Genomic DNA, 16,344 nt, shown 5'->3' with positions numbered 1-16,344 from the left:
GAAAAAAGGGAACGGGGACGGGGGAGCGGGACGGGAACGGGGAGAGAAACGGGAACGGTGCGGGGGAAACGGGGATTTGGCGGGGGGATACCGGAACGGGGAGGGGAAAACGGGGTTGGGAGGGAACGGGAACGGCGAGGGGAACGGGGATTTGGGGGTCACGGTAACGGGTCCGGGGAACTGGGGGGAAAACGGGAACGGGGATTTGGGGGGGGCCGCTGGAATTGGGGTGTCCATCCCTGCGCTGAGCTGTGCCCGGGCTCTGCAGGGAATGAGATTTCCCCCCCCCCCCCCACTTCCCCCCAGTTTTTGGGGGTAATTTTGGGGTTCCCAGATCCCCTCCTCGGCCCCCCTAATCCCCCCTTTCCCTCCCCCTCCCCCAGGGATCTTCCACCTCTGCTCCGCTTCCAAGGACCCCTCCCCGGAGAGCTCCGAAGTTGGGGGGTCCTGAGGGGGGGTCCCCGTTCCTCCCCCACAATTTTGGGGTCCCCCGGGTGTGCTCAGCTGGGTCTGGCCTCTGCTGACCCCCCCACATTCCCATTCCTGATTTTTCCCCGTTTTCCCAATTTTTGCTGTGCCAATAAACGCCCCCCCCCCCCCCATCCCCTCCACTCCCATCGGGTTTCCCTGGGGGAAATTCGGGGATCCCAAAACTTTTGGGGGTGTCGGTGACGGCGCCCAGGTGTGGGGAGGAACTGGGATATACTGGGGGGGTAATGGGAAGGATTGGGGGGACACTGGGAGGTCCGTGAGGGGTTACTGGGAGCACTGGGGCTGCCATGGGGGAGATACTGGGAGCACTGGGAGGTCCATGGGGGGTGACTGGGAGCACTGGGGGTGCCCTGGAGAGAACTGGGGATGCCATCACGGTTACTGGGAGCACTGGGAGGTCCGTGGAGCGCACTGGGAGTACTGGGAAGTCCATGGGGGGGGGTCACCAGGGGCACTGGGAGTCCATGGCGGGTCACTGGGAGGGCACTGGGAGCACTGGGAGGAAACACTGAGTGTCCCATGGGGGTTACTGGGAGCGCTGGGAGGTCCATGAGGGGCACTGGGGATGCCATGGAAGGCACTGGGAGCACTGGAGGGAACACTGGGAGTACTGGGGGTGTTATGGAGGGCACTGGGAGGGGGCACCGGGAGTACTGGGGGGTTACTGGGAGCACTGGGAGGGAGCACTGGGAGGTCCATGGAGGGCACTGCCAGCACTGGGGATGCCATGGAGGGCACTGGGAGCACTGGGGGCACTGGGAGGTCCATGAGGGGCACTGGGAGGGAGTACTGGGAGCACTGGGAGTACTGGGGGAGCCATGGAGGGCATTGGGAGGGGGCACCAGGAGTACTGGGGGGTTGCTGGGAGCACTGGGAGGTCCATGGGGGGCACTGGGGGCACTGGGAGGTCCATGGAGGGCACTGGGAGGGAGCACCGGGAGTACTGGGGGGTTACTGGGAGCACTGGGAGGTCCATGGGGGGCACTGCCAGCACTGGGGGTACCATGGAGGGCACTGGGAGGTCCATGAGGGGCACTGGGAGGGAGTACTGGGAGCACTGGGAGGTCCGTGGAGCGCACCGGGAGTACTGGGGATGCCATGGAGGGCACTGGGAGGGGGCACCGGGAGTACTAGGGGGGTACTGGGAGCACTGGGAGGGAGCACTGGGAGGTCCATGGGGGGCACTGCCAGCACTGGGGATGCCATGGAGGGCACTGGGAGCACTGGGAGGTCCATGAGGGGCACTGGGAGGGAACCCTGGCAGGTTACTGGGAGCACTGGGAGCGCTCCCGGCCCCGCCGGGTGTGGCCCCACCGCTCCCCCCGCGGCCATCGCCGCTTTAAGGCCGCGCCCTCGGCCCCGCCCCCGGCCGGACCTGCCGGACCGGTCCGACCCCGCCCGGCCCCGCCCCGCCAGGCCCCGCCCCCCGAGCCCCGCCCCGCCCCGCCCCTGCCCCGGTACCGTCCCGCAGCCGAGCAGCACCGGCCCCTCCGCCGCCACCGGCCCGGCTCGGCCCCGGTCCCGCCCGCTCCGGCCCGGCTCAGCCCGGAGCGCCTCGGTGCCTCCCGGTGCGTCCCGGTGCCTCCCGGTACTGCCCGGAGGGAGCCGCCGAGGCCGTGCCCGGTTGTCCCGGCGGTGCCGGTGGGGCCCGCTCCGGTCCGGATGGTGCTGCCCGGGCCCCGAGCGGCGCCGTGAGCCCGGAGCGCTGCGCATGGAGCCCCGCGGGATGCCCGGGGCGCCCGTGCTCCTGCTCGGCTTCCTGCTCGCCGTCACCGGTAAGGGCCACGGGACACCGGCGCTGGCACCGGCGCCGGGATAAACACCGGGATAAAGCCGGGATAAAACCGGGGAAACGACCGGGAGCGGCTGCGAGGGGTCCCGGGAGCGGGAGCGCTTCCCACGTTTCTCCCCGACCGGCGCCGCGGCTCGGGGATACCGGGGGCGCCCCGGAGCTCCCGGAGGGGCCGGACCGGGACCGGGAGCGGGAGCGGGATGGGGTGGGGGGGGAGGAAGCGGGGATCCCGCGGAGCGGGGGTTGGGGTGAAACCGGGAGCGGCGGGGGCGCGCGCAGGTGTGCGCGCACACGCGTGTGTGCAGGTGCGCGCGTGTGTGTGTGCGTGTGTACGTGGGAGCGCTCGCGTGTGCACCTGCGGCCCCGCGTGTCCGTCTGTCCATGCTTGGGGGATGATGATGATGATGGTGGTGGTGGTGAAGGGGGGGGGGGGGAGCAGCGCCTCGGGCGCTTCACACGCGTGTGCGCGCACACCTGCGCGCGTGCCCGTGCGTGCGCACCTGCGCCTCTGCGTGGGCTCCGCTCCCCCCCCCTCCCCGGGGCACGCGGACCCGTTTGGGGACACCCTGAGTGGAACGGGGTGGGGGGGACGACAAACCGTGGGAACCGGGATGGCCCCGGGGGGGTCCCTGCTCTGCCCCGCCCCCCCCCTTCCTCTGTGCCTCAGTTTCCCCTGGGGACGCGTGGGAACGGGCTGGGGACCACCCAAGGGTGCTGAGCCCTCCCACCCCCCACGCGAGACCCGCACCCTATGGGGGGGTTCGGGGGGCTCCCCGTGCCTTGCGGGGGGCGTGGGGCGCACACGCGTGTGCAAGGCGTTCCCACGAGTGTGCAAGGCGTTCCCACGCGTGTGCAAGGCGTTCCCACGCTCGTGCGACCCCTTTTGTTTTGGGTTTTGGGATTGTGTGTGTGTGTGTGGGGGGGGGGGGGGGTCTCTCCACTCGTGTCCCCCCCATCTTGGCCTGCGGCGACCGGGGGTGGCCCCGCACGTGCGCGCGCGTCCCCGTGGGAAAAAACCGCCCCGAGCGCCTCCCCCCCCCCCCATCGGGGCTCGACCCCCGTGGGAATTTGAGAGACCCCTCGGGACCCCCCGGGACCCCCCCACGGCCGCTGCCGGGGCCGGTTTTGGGCTCTTTCCCCCCCCCCATCCGCCGGCGGGGCGTGGGGGCAGCGGGGCCGGTTCTGCCGGTTCCCCGCGCCCGTTCCCACGCGCTCGGGCCCCGCTGGGTGGGGACGCCCCGAGGGGGGGGAACCTCCCCACGGAACCCCAGAACCGCCCCACGGCCGCGGGGACCCCCCCAGACCCCTCACGGGACCCCCCAATCTCGTCCTGAGATCCCCGTTCGCTCTGCAGCGCGGCGGCGCTTGGGGAAACTGAGGCACGTGTGTGTGTGTGTGGGGGGGGGTTACGGGGTAATTAATGAAAGGGTTAATGAGTCTGGGGTCCTCGGGGGGTTTAGGGGGTGGGGGGCGTTTTGGGGAGCCCGCGGGGGGCTCGGCGGGGGCGGCACAGGGGGATCCGTCCCGGCCGGTTGGGCTGGACGGGCCGGCCCGGCCGCTTCTGGCGGCGGCGGCGGGGCGGAAACCGCCCCCCAAAACTGCGGCCACGCCCCCCAAAACTGCGGCCACGCCCACTGCCAAAAATGCACCCCCAAAAATGCACCCAACCCCCACCCCGAGGAGACCCCAAAATCCTGGGCCTCCAAGTCGAACCTAAAGGATCCCAATGAGCCCCAAATGCTGCGCCCCAAAAATGGACCCCAAATCCTGCGCCTCAAATTCTCAACCACAACCCCGCACCCCAAATCTGCACCCCGAATCCTTCTCCTCTTATCCCACACCCCGAATCTGCACCCCAAATCCTTCTCAAATCCCACACCCCGAATTTGCACCCCAAATCCTTCTCCTCAAATCCCACACCCCGAATTTGCACCCCAAATCCTTCTCCTCAAATCCCACACCCCGAATCTGCACCCCAAATCCTTCTCCTCAAATCCCACACCCCAAATCTGCATCCCAAATCCTTCTCCTCAAATCCCACACCCCGAATCTGCACCCCAAATCCTGCACCCCAAACTCGAACCCAAAGGCTTCTAATGAGCCCCAAATCCCGCACCCCAAATTCTCAACTACAATTCTTCACCCCAAATCCTCCGCTCCACGTTCTACACCCCAAATTCTCAACCACAAACCCGCACCCCAAAACCTCAGCCAGTCCCCAAAACCGCACCCCAAATACCCTGATAGCCCCCCCAAATCTTGAACCTCCAAACTTGCACCCCACATCCTGTACCCCAAATTCTCAGGCGCAAACCTGCCAGTCCCCAAAACCTCACCCTAAATCTGCACCTCAAATCCCCTGATAGCCCCCTAAAACTTCTCCCCAAGTCTTAAACCCCAAAAGCTGCACCCCAAACACCCAACCAGCCCCCAGACCTGCACCCCCAAATCCTGCACCCCAAAACCCTAAGGCAATCCCCAGCACTCGGACCCCACATCTGGCACCTCAAATCTGCGCCCCAAACCCCAGCCAGGCCCTCAAGCTGAACCCCAAATCCCGCAGGTGTGCCCAGGTGTGCCCTGAGCCCTGTGCAGGTGTGCCCAGATGTGCTGCCACACACCTGGAGCCACCTGAAGTGCCCACAGGTGGTGGCACAAGGGGCACGTGGCTGTCCCACAGCCCCCTGCGCCCCTGGGATCACACCCGGTGCCCACGGGTGGTGGCACAGGGGACACGCTGAGGTCCCCGCAGGTGGGGGCAGGTGGAGGTGCCACGTTATTCTGTGCCCCTGCACATCCCTGTGCCCGCTCGGTGCCACACCTGGTGACACAGGTGTCACCTCAGGTGCCACTGCCCTGTCCCAACAGACGGGGGCTGCGTGGAGGTGCCTGTACCCACAGACAGGTGTCACGCTCAGGTGTCCCAGGTGTCCCACGTGTCACACAGGTGTCCCCATGTCCCCGCAGGTGGTGGCTATGTGGAGGTGCCTGTACCCACACTCAGGTGTCACAGGTGCCACACACAAGTGTCACACAGGTGTCCCCATGTCCCCACAGGTGGTGGCTATGTGGAGGTGCCTGTACCCACACTCAGGTGTCACACTCAGGTGTCACACTCAGGTGTCCCACTCAGGTGTCCCAGGTGTCCCCCAGGTGTTCCCCAGGTGTCCCCCTGTGTGTCCCAGAGGTGGCAGCCGCGTGGAGGTGCCTGTACCCACACTCAGGTGCCACACTCAGGTGTCACTCAGGTGTCACTCAGGTGTCCCCATGTGTCCCCACAGGTGGCAGCTGCGTGGAGGTGCCTGTACCCACACTCAGGTGCCACACTCAGGTGTCCCAGGTGTCCCCCAGGTGTCACAGGTGTCCCCCTGTGTGTCCCACAGGTGGCAGCTGCGTGGTGGTGCCTGTACCCACACTCCGGTGCCACACTCAGGTGTCACTCAGGTGTCACTCAGCTGTCCCCCCATGTCCCCACAGGTGGTGGCTGTGTGGTGATGCCTGTACCTACACTCAGGTGCCACACTCAGGTGTCACACAGGTGTCCCCATGTGTCCCCACAGGTGGCGGCCGCGCGGTGGTGCCTGTACCCACACTCAGGTGTCACTCAGGTGTCACTCAGGTGCCACACTCAGGTGTCACTCAGGTGTCACTCGGGTGCCACACTCAGGTGTCACTCAGGTGTCCCCCAGGTGTCACTCAGCTGTCCCCCCGTGTCCCCACAGGCGGCGGCCGCGTGGAGGTGCCGCGCAGCGTGACGGCCGTGCTGGGCCAGGACGTGGTGCTGCCGTGCCGGTACCGGGCGCAGGAGCAGGAGCAGGTGGTGCAGGTGACGTGGCTGAAGCGCGGCGGCGGCGCGGGCGCGGTGCCCGCCGAGGTGGCCGTGCTGAACCCGCAGCACGGCGAGCACGTGCAGGAGCCCTTCGTGGGCCGCGTGCTGCGCCACGGGCACGGCGACCTCGGCGACGGCGCCATCGTGCTGCGCAACGCCGTGCAGGGCGACGAGAGGGCGACTACGAGTGCCACCTGATCACCTTCCCATGGGCAACTTCGAGGGGCGCCTGACGCTCAGGGTGCTCGGTGAGCGAGGGAGGCGGGGGCACGGGGATGTGTGGGACACGAGGCGCGTGTGGGACACGGGGGACGGGGGGAGTGTGGGTGACACGGGGGACATGGGGTACATGGGACAGGGAGTGTGGGGCCCGGAGGGTGGGGGCACAGGGGACATAGAGCAAGTGGCACATGGGGCAAGGGACATGGGGCACATGGGACAGGGGACATGTGGGACAGGGGATATGGAGCATGTAGGGCATATGGGGCACAGGGGACATGGGGCACGTTGGGCAGAGGGGCCATGGGGCACATGGGACATGTGGGACACGGTATACGGGACAGGGATGTGGAGCACAGGGGATTGAGGGGGACGTAGGGGGGTGTTGGGGATGTGGGGGCACATTTGGGGACATGTGGCTTGACAGGGGACACGTGGGACAGAAGACACGTGGCACGTAGGGCATGTGGGATGTGTGGGGACACAGGGGACGTGGAGTATGGGGGGCACAGGGGACATGGGGCATGTGGGACGTTTGGAACATGAAGGGTATGGGAGGTGTAGAGGATATGGGGGACATGAGGGCATGGGACACATGGGGTGTGTGGGACCGGGGACATGGGGCACATGGGACATGGGGCACAGGGGACATGGGGCACATGGAGGGCCGAGGGGACACCATGGGCATGGACGATTTGAGGACTCTGGGTACACAGAAGGCACTGGGGACGCAACGGTGCCACGTAGACACCCCACACACCAATAACCCCCCCCAGACCACCACCACCGTGCCCCTAACCACCCCGTCCCCCCGCCAGTGCCACCGCTGCCCATCCTGAACCCAGGCCCGCCGCTGGAGGAGGGTCAGGGCCGGACGCTGGCGGCCTCGTGCACGGCCGAGGGCAGCCCGGTGCCGTCGGTGCGCTGGGAGACCGAGGTGCGCGGCACCAACGCCACGCGGCGCTCGGCCCACGCGCGCTCCGCCTCCGTCACCAGCGAGTTCTTCCTGGTGCCCGGGCGCAGCATGAACGGCAAGAGCCTCACCTGCGTGGTGGCACACCCCGGCCTGCGCCACGAGAAGAGGATCACGCACACGCTCAGCGTCGCCTGTGCGCCAGCGGGCAGTGATGGGGGCGTGGGGGGTGTTGGGGATGATGGGGGTGTTGGGGACATTGGGGGTGTGGAGAGCTCTGGGGACATGGAGGGTGATGGGGGACATGGGGGGTGTTGGTAACACTGGGGGTGATGGGGAGTGTGGGAGGTATTTGGGACATGGCGGGCATTGGGGACATGGGGGGGCATTGGGGGACATGGAGGGTACTGGGGATGGGGGGAGTGTCGAGGACATGGGGATTGACAGGGGACATGGAGGGTGTTGGGGATGTGGGAAGTGTTGGGGGTGTAGGAGGCGTTGGGGACATGGAGGGCATTGGGGACACGGGGGGATGTTGGGGACATGGGGAGTGTGGAGAGCTCTGGGGACATGGGGGACATTGGGGATGTGGAGAGTGTTGGGGACATGGAGGGTGTTGGGGACATGGAGGGTGTTGGGGACATTGAGGGTGATGGGGAGTGTGGGAGGCATTTGGGACATGGAGGTATTGGCGACATGGACATTGGGGGACATGGCAGGGCATTGGGGACACGGGGGTTGACGGGGACACGGAGGGTGTTGGGGACATGGGGAGTGTGGAGAGCTCTGGGGACATGGGGGACATTGGGGACATGGGGGACATTGGGGTTGACAGTAGACATGTGGGCATTGGAGACATGGAAGGTGTTGGGGACATGGAGGGCTTTGGGGACATGGAGGCTTTTGGGAAACATGATGGGCATTGGGGACACGGGGGTTGACAGGGGACATGGAGTGTGTTGGGGACATGGGGGACACTGGAGACACGGGGGCGTTGGGGACATGGAGGACACTGGGGACATGTGAGACATGGAGGGCTTTGGGGACACGATGGGCACTGGGGACATGGAGAGCCTTGAGGGACACGGAGGCGTTGGGGATATTGAGAGGTGTGGAGGACACTGGGGACACGGAGGGTGTTGGGGACATCCTGGGCACAGGGGACATGGAGGGTGAGGGTGGCACTGGGGACATGGGGGACATTGTGAACATGGAAATCACGGGGAGCACTGAGGGCTTTGGGGACATTGGGGACATTGGGGGCACTGGGCAGGTGGAGGGTGTTGGGACATGGGGCACACAGGTGGCATTGGGAGTGTGGGGACACAGGTGACACTGGGGGACGCTGGCACGGAGGACCTTGGGGACACGGAGGGTGGGACGTTGGGCATGGGGAGGATGAGGGACACAGCATGGCTGTGGGGGGGCACAGCGGGGCTGTGGGACCTTGTCCCCTGACTGTCCCCCTGACTGTCCCCTGGGTGTCCCCCAGACCTGTCGGACGCGTCGGTGCTGGGCCACACGGGCCGAGTGGCAGGAGGGCATGGAGGGGGCGGCGCAGACCTGCCTGGGGGACGGCAACCCCCCCCCGACCTTCAACTGGACACGGTGAGGCCACTGTCCGCCCCTGTCACCCCCTGTCCCCCCCTGTCACCTCCCCGTGGCCCCCTGCCATGTGTCCCCTTGCCCGTGTCACTGTCCCTGCCATGTCCGTGTCCCGTGGCCCTGCTGTGTCCCTGCTGCCTGTGTTGGTTTCCTCCTGTTCTTGCCCCTGTCCCCACGTGTCCCTGTTGTGCCACCCTGTCCCTGCCACATCCTCCCGCTCCTGTGCCATGTCCCGTGCCCATGTCCCTGTTGTGTCACCCCTGTCCTGCCCACATCCTCTTGTACCTGCCATGTCCCTGTTGTGTCACCCTTGTCCCCCTGTCCCTTCCATGTCCCCTGCTCCTGCCACATCCCCCTGCTGCAGTGCCATGTACCTCCTGTCCCTGCCACATCCCCCAGTCCCTTCCATGTCCCCCCTGTCCCTGCTGTGTCACCCTTGTCCCTGCCACATCCCTCTGTCCCTTCATGTCCCCCTGTCCCTGTTCCACATCTCCCTAACTTCCACGTCCCTCTGTCCCTGCCCCGTCCCTCTGTCCCTGCCCCATCCCTCTGTCCCTGCCATGTCCCTCCTGTCCCTTCCGGGTCCCCCTGTCCCTGCTGTGTCACCCCTGTCCCTGCCACATCCCTCTGTCCCTTCCACGTCCCCCTGTCCCTTTGCCACATCCTCCTGTGCCACATCCCCCTGTCCCTGCCATGTCCCTGCTGTGTCACCCTGTCACATCCCCTGTCCCTTCCACGTCCCCCAGTCTCTGCCACATCCCCTTGTCCTTGTGCCGTGTCCCCCTGTCCCTGTCCCACCTCGCCACCCCCGTCGTGCCCCCGCCCGTGCCGTCCCGGTGCCGGTGCGCCGTGGCTGGGCCTGGCAGGGCCTGGCAGTGCCGCGTGCCCGGGCAGGCCCGGCTGGGCGGCACCCGTGGGAACCGGCACGGCGGCTGTGATGGCACCGACGGCACCGCCCGGGGCTGTCACCGGGGGAGTCACCGGGATTGTCACTGGGAGGTGTCACCAGGGGGTGTCACCGAGGGGCTGTCACCAGGGGCTGTCACCGGGGGTGTCACCGGGGCAGTGACCTAGGAATGTCACTGGGGGCTGTCACTGGAGTTGTCACCGGGAGATGCCACCGGGGCTGACACCGGCGACTGACACTGGGGTGGTCACTGAGGGTTGTGACCGGGAGATGTCACCGAGGGTTGTCAGTGGGGCTGTCACTGGGGTTGTCACCAGGAGATGTCACCGAGGGTTGTCAGCGGGGCTGTCATGGGAGATGTCACCAGGGCTGTCACTGTGGTTGTCACCAGGAGGTGTCGCTGGGGGCTGTCACTGGTGTCTGCCACTAGGGGCGGTCACAGACGGTTGTCACCAGGAGATGTCACTGGGGTTGACACCAGGGTCTGACTCTGGGCTGGTCACTGGGGGCTGTCACTGCAACTGTCACCGCGGCTGACGCTGGAGATTGTCACCGGGGCTGTCACCGGGGATTGTCACTGGGCCTGCCACTGGAAGATGTCACCGGGGCTGCCACTGGAAGATGTCACCGTGGCTGACACCAGGACTGTCGTGGTGAGATGTCACCGTGGCTGACACCAGGCTGTCCCCGCAGGGTGGACGCGCCGCTCCCCGCGGGTGTCAGGGTCAAGGGGGACACGCTGCTGTTCCAGCGGCCGCTGGCCGTGGCCGACGCCGGTGACTACGTGTGCCGAGTGTCCAACCGGGTGGCCGCCAAGGAGGCCCGGGCCAACGTCAGCATCCGGGGACGCGCCACAGGTGGGGACAGGGACGGGGGGCACCTGGGTGGGCATGGCAGAAGGGAGAGTGTGGTGAGGGGAGTGCTGGGCTTGGTTTCTGCATCTGTCTGTATGTCCGTCCATCCATCCATCCATCCATCCATCCATCCATCCATCCATCCATCCATCATCATCCATTCATTCATCCATCCATCCATCCATCCATCCATCATCCATTCATTCATTCATCCATTCATCGACCCATCCCTCTGTCCACTCATCTGTCCATCCATTCATCCGCTCATCCACCCACCCCTCTGTCCGTCCACACATCCATTCATTCACTCATCCACCCACCCATCTGTCCATCTGTCCATCCACACACCCGTTCATTCACTCATCCATCTGTCTGTCCCTCCCACCCTGTGCCCATCCCACCAAGGTCCATCCCTCTTCCACGCCCGTCCACTCATCGTGTGCTCACCCAGCCCAGCTTTACTCACTGCCTGCTCACGCCCGCCCTGCCGTTCCCTCGCCCGCCCTTCCGTCCACTCATCCGTCCTTCTGTCTGCTCATCTGTCTTTCCATCCACTCCTCTGTCCTTCTGTCCACTCACCCACCCTCCTTCCACTCCTCCATCCTTCTGTCCACTCATCCATCCTTCCATCCACTCATCCATCCTTCTGTCCACTCATCTGTCCTTCTGTCCACTCCTCCATCCTTCTGTCCAATCCTCCATCCTTCTGTCCACTCATCCGTCCTTCCGTCCATTCATCCATCCTTCCATCCACTCATCCGTCCTTCTGTCTGCTCATCCGTCCTTCTGTCCACTCATCCATCCTTCTGTCCACTCCTCTGTCCTTCTGCCCACTCATCCACCCTTCTGCCCACTCATCCATCTTTCTGTCCACTCATCTGCCCTTCCGTCCACTCGCCCATCTGGTCGTGCCTCCAGATTTCTGCTTATCCGTCCATCTGTCCATCCATCCTTCTGTCCGTCCCTCTGACACCTCTCACTGTCCATCCCCACCCACTGGTCATGGGCTTGTCCATCTGTCCGTTTGTCCGTCCTCCCACCCCTGGACGTCCTCGTCAGTCCATCTGATCATGGACACCCCTCTATCCATCCATGGATGGACTTGTCCATCTGTCCATCCATCTGCCCGTCCATGGATTGTCCATCTGTCCCTCTGACACCTCTTGCTGTCCATCCTCACCCACTGGTCACCCACCCACCCACCATCCCACATCATCTTTTGGGGGGTCCTCTGACCCCTTTCAGGTCTCCCCTAGTTTGGGGTGTCCCCTGACCCCCTGGTTTGGGGGTCTCCCATGGTTTGGGTGCCCCCTGACCCTTGTGGAGTGTCCTCCTGGTTCAGGGTGTCCCCTGTGGGGTGTCCCCCTTGATTTGGGATGTCCTCTGACCCCTGTGGGGTGTCCCCAGACCCTTGTGGGGTGTCCCCCTGGTTGAGGCTGTCCCCTTTGGGGTGTCCCCCTCATTTCGGGTGCCCCCTGGCCCTTGTGGGGTGTCCCCCTGTTTCGGGTGCCCCGTGACCCCTGGTTTGGGGTCTCCCCCTGATTTGGGATGTCCCCCGACCGCTGTGGGGTGTCCCCCTGGTTCGTGGTGTCCTCCGTGGGGCGTCCCCCCGTTTCGGGGTGCCCCTGACCCCTGTGGGCTCCCCCAGAGGACACGGTGCGCCGCGTGGACCTGGTGTCGGCCTCGGTGGTGGTGGTCGGGGTCATCGCCGCCGTCCTGCTCTGCGTCCTCGTCATCGTCGTGGTGGTGATGACCCTGTACCACAAACGCAAAACACAGCGCATCTCCGAGAAATAGTAAGGGAGGGGACATGAGGGGACATTGGGGGTACGGAGGGACACGGGGGGACATGGAGGGACAGAGGGGACATGAGGAGACATGGGGGGCACAGGTACATGGAGGGACACGGATGGACGTGAAGGGGCTTTGGGAGTCACAGGTGCACGGAAGGACATAGGGGACATGGAGGGGGACACGGGGGGGACACAGGTACATGGAGAGACATGGGGACATGGATGGACACTGGGGGACATGGGGGACAATGGGGGACATTGAGGAACACGGCTACATGGACAGACTTGGGGACATGGGGGCATGGGGGATATGGGGACATGGATGGACGTGGAGGGACACAAGGGACATGGGGACATTGGGGGACAATGGGGGACATTGAGGAACACAGCTACATGGAGGGACTTGGGGACATGAGGGACATGGGGACAGGAGTCAATGGGAGACAGGATGGACACAAGGACATGGAAGATGCAGGGGGACACATGGGGACACAGACGACACGATGGGGACATGGGATAGAGGATATGGCAGGACATGAGGGACACGGGGGACACAGTGGGACAAGAGAGGACATGGGGCACACGAGGGACAGGGGTGACACGGGATGTGGGACATGGACATGGCCACGAGGGGACAGCGGGGGACGACACGGGGCCGGTGCTGAGTGTCCCCCGTGTCCCCAGCGAGGAGGAGCTGACGCTGACCCGGGAAAATTCCATCCGGAGGCTCCACTCCAGCCACAGCAGCGACCCCCGGGCACAGGTGGGGACACAAAAAATGGGGGGGACTTGGGGGGCCGGGGGTGGGGGGTGCAGGGCCGTGGGGTGCCCAAGGAAGGGGGATTGGGTTGGGCTGTGGGGTGTCCATGGGGTCAAACCACGCGGTGTCCATGGGGTGTCTGTGGGGTCTCCACGGGGTCAAACTGGGGGATGTCCATGGAGGATCCATGGGGTCAGGCTTTGGGGTGTCTGTGGGGTGTCCATGGGGTGAGACTTTGAGGTGTCCATGGAATGTCCATGGGGTGTCCATGGGGTCAGACTTTGAGGTGTCCATGGGGTGTCCATGGGGTCAAACTGGGGGATGTCCATGGAGGATCCATGGGGTGTCCATGGCGTCAGGTTTTTGGAGTGTTCATGGGGTGTCCATGGAATGTCCATGGAGTGTCCATGGAATCAAACTATGGGGTGTCTGTGGAATGTCCGTGGAATGTCCATGGGGTGTCCATGGGGTCAGACTTTGAGGTGTCCATGGAATGTCCATGGGGTGTCCATGGGGTCAAACTAGGAGATGTCCATGGAGGATCCATGGGGTGTCCATGGCGTCAGGTTTTTGGAGTCTTCATGGGGTGTCCATGGAATGTCCATGGAGTGTCCATGGAATCAAACTATGGGGTGTCTATGGAATGTCCGTGGAATGTCCATGGGGTGTCCATGGGGTCAGACTTTGGGGTGTCTGGGGGTGTCTGTGGGGTTTCCTTGGTGTGCCCTGGGCGCTGACCATCCCGTCCCAGCTGGAGGAGACGCTGCAGCTGCGCACGGAGAGTCGGCAGGGCAGCCTGAGGGGGGACAGCCTGCGAGGGGACAGCCTGAGGGGGGACAGCCTGAGAGGGGACAGTCTGCGTGGCACCAGCATCTGCTCCGCCATGGTGAGACACGGGGGACACCAGGGACACGGGGTCACCGTGTTCCTGGGGGTGTCCCTGTCCCCAGTGGCACCCATGTCCCCCACAGTGATGTCCGTGTCCCCATGGTGCCCCTGTCCTCATTGGTGTCCCTGTCCTTCCCCTTGTTCTGATCATGTCCCCATGGTGGCCATGTCCCCACTGGTCCCTGTGTCCCCATGGTGGCCATGGCCCTGGTGGCACCCATGTCCCCAGCAGTGTCTGTGTCCCCATCAGTGCCCATATCCCCATTGGTCCCCATGGTTCCAATGTCCCCACTGTGCCCATGTCCCCATTTGTCCCCATGTCCCCATTGGTGCCCTTGGTTCCAATGTCCCCATGGTTCCAATGGTGCCCGTGTCCCCATCAATGCCATGTCACCACGGTCCCCATGTCCCCACCTGTCTCATTGGTCCCCGCTGGTCCCTGTGTCCCCATTGGTCCCCATGTCTCCAGTGGTCCCTATGTCCCCATGGTGACCCTATCCCCATGTCACCCATGTCCCCACGGTCCCCATTGGTCCCCATATCCCAATTGTCCCCATTGCTCCCCATGTCTCCACTGATCTCATTGGTCCCCATTTGTCCCCATGTCCCCATGGACCCCACGTCTCCACAGAGCCCATGTCCCCGTTGGTCCCCATGTCCCCACTGATCCCCATGTCCTCACTGGTGTCATTGGTACCCATTTGTCCCCATGGTTCCAATGTCCCCTTTGGTCCCCATTGGTCCCCATATCCCAATTGTCCCCATGGGCCCCACGTCTCCACAGAGCCCATGTCCCCATTGGTCCCCATTGGTCCCCATGTCCTCACTGGTGTCATTGGTACCCATTTGTCCCCATGGTTCCAATGTCCCCTTTGGTCCCCATTGGTGCCCATATCCCAATTGTCCCCATGGGCCCCACGTCTCCACAGTGCCCATGTCCCCATTGGTCCCCATGTCCTCACTGGTGTCATTGGTCCCCATTTGTCCCCATGTCCCCATGGACCCCACGTCTCCACAGTGCCCATGTCCCCATTGGTCCCCATGTCCTCACTGGTGTCATTGGTCCCCATTTGTCCCCATGTCCCCATGGACCCCACGTCTCCACAGTGCCCATGTCCCCATTGGTCTCCATGTCCCCACTGGTCCCCATGTCCCCAGCAGTGCCCATGTCCCCATTGGTCCCCATGTCCCCACCGATCCCTGCCCCACACCCGGTGGCACCCCTGACGTGTCCCTTTTGTCCCCAGAGCGAGGAGCCCGAGGGCCGCAGCTACTCCACGCTCTCCACGGTGCGGGAGATCGAGACGCAGACCGACGTCCCCGTGGTTGTCCCCGCTGTCCCCGCGGTGCCGCCGGCGCCCGGCGGGAAGGAGCCCAAGGAGGAGGAGGAGGAGGGTGGGGGCGGCGGGGGGGACCCCATCAAGGCGGCCATGACGCACTTTGTGCAGGAGAACGGCATGCTGCAGGCCAAGCCCAGCTCCAACGGCATCTACATCAACGGCCGCGGCCACCTGGTGTGAGCCGGGCCCCGGGGGGACGCCTGGGGACACCTGGGGACACCTGGGGACAGCCAGCCCCCCTCGTGCCCGCCCGGCTCTGTCCCCACTGCTCCGGTCCCCGGGTGTCACCTCCCTGCTGGTGTGGGGTCAAGGATGGACTTCAGTCCCCCGGTGTCACCTCCCTGCTGGTGTGGGGACAAGGGCAGTGGCCCAGAACTGTCACCTCCCTGCTGGTGTGGGGTCAGGATGGACACTCTGGTCCTTGGTGTCACCTCCTTGCTGCTGTGGGGCTGAGGACAAGGATGGACTCTTGTCCCCAAGTGTCACCTCCCTGGCGTGGGGTCAAGGATGGACTTCAGTCCCCCGGCGTCACCTCCCTGTTGGTGTCACCTCCCTGCTGTGTCACCTCCCTGCTGGTGTGGGGTCAGGATGGACTCTGGTCCCCAAATGTCACCTCCCTGCTGGTGTAGGGTTGGGGACAAGGACAGTGCCCCAGAATTGTGTCACCTCCCTGCTGGTGTGGGGTCAAGGATGGACTCTGGTCCCCAAATGTCACCTCCCTGCTGGTGTGGGGACAAGGATGGATTTCAGTCCCCAAGTGTCACCTCCCTGCTGGCACATGGAGTTGGGGACACCACCAAGCCCCAGGACATTCTTCGGTCCCCAAGTGTCACCTTGCTGCTGGCACAGGCTTGGGGACACCACCAAGGAGCTCAAGAACATTCTCTGGTAACCCCAAGTGTCACCTCCCTGCTTCAGAGATGGACTCTGGTCCCCAAGTGCCACCGCCCTG

At 64.7% G+C, this 16,344-nt stretch overlaps 1 protein-coding gene across 1 annotated transcript; it reads left to right on the top strand.

Moving 5' to 3' along the window:
• Nucleotides 1–2,218: 2,218 nt before the first annotated feature.
• LOC134429095 (nectin-4-like) lies at nucleotides 2,219–15,852 on the top strand. The gene is given in 13 exon segments (XM_063176182.1): nucleotides 2,219–2,267; nucleotides 2,590–2,691; nucleotides 6,007–6,284; nucleotides 6,287–6,320; nucleotides 6,323–6,361; nucleotides 7,151–7,441; nucleotides 8,738–8,769; nucleotides 8,771–8,853; nucleotides 10,451–10,614; nucleotides 12,260–12,407; nucleotides 13,089–13,167; nucleotides 13,916–14,050; nucleotides 15,300–15,852. Coding segments are annotated over 13 exon segments (1,707 nt in total). The 3' UTR covers nucleotides 15,573–15,852.
• Nucleotides 15,853–16,344: the final 492 nt, after the last annotated feature.

Source organism: Melospiza melodia, chromosome 25 (genome assembly GCF_035770615.1).
Source record: "Melospiza melodia melodia isolate bMelMel2 chromosome 25, bMelMel2.pri, whole genome shotgun sequence".
NCBI lineage: Eukaryota > Metazoa > Chordata > Aves > Passeriformes > Passerellidae > Melospiza > Melospiza melodia.
This window is presented reverse-complemented; position numbering and strand designations above follow the sequence as displayed.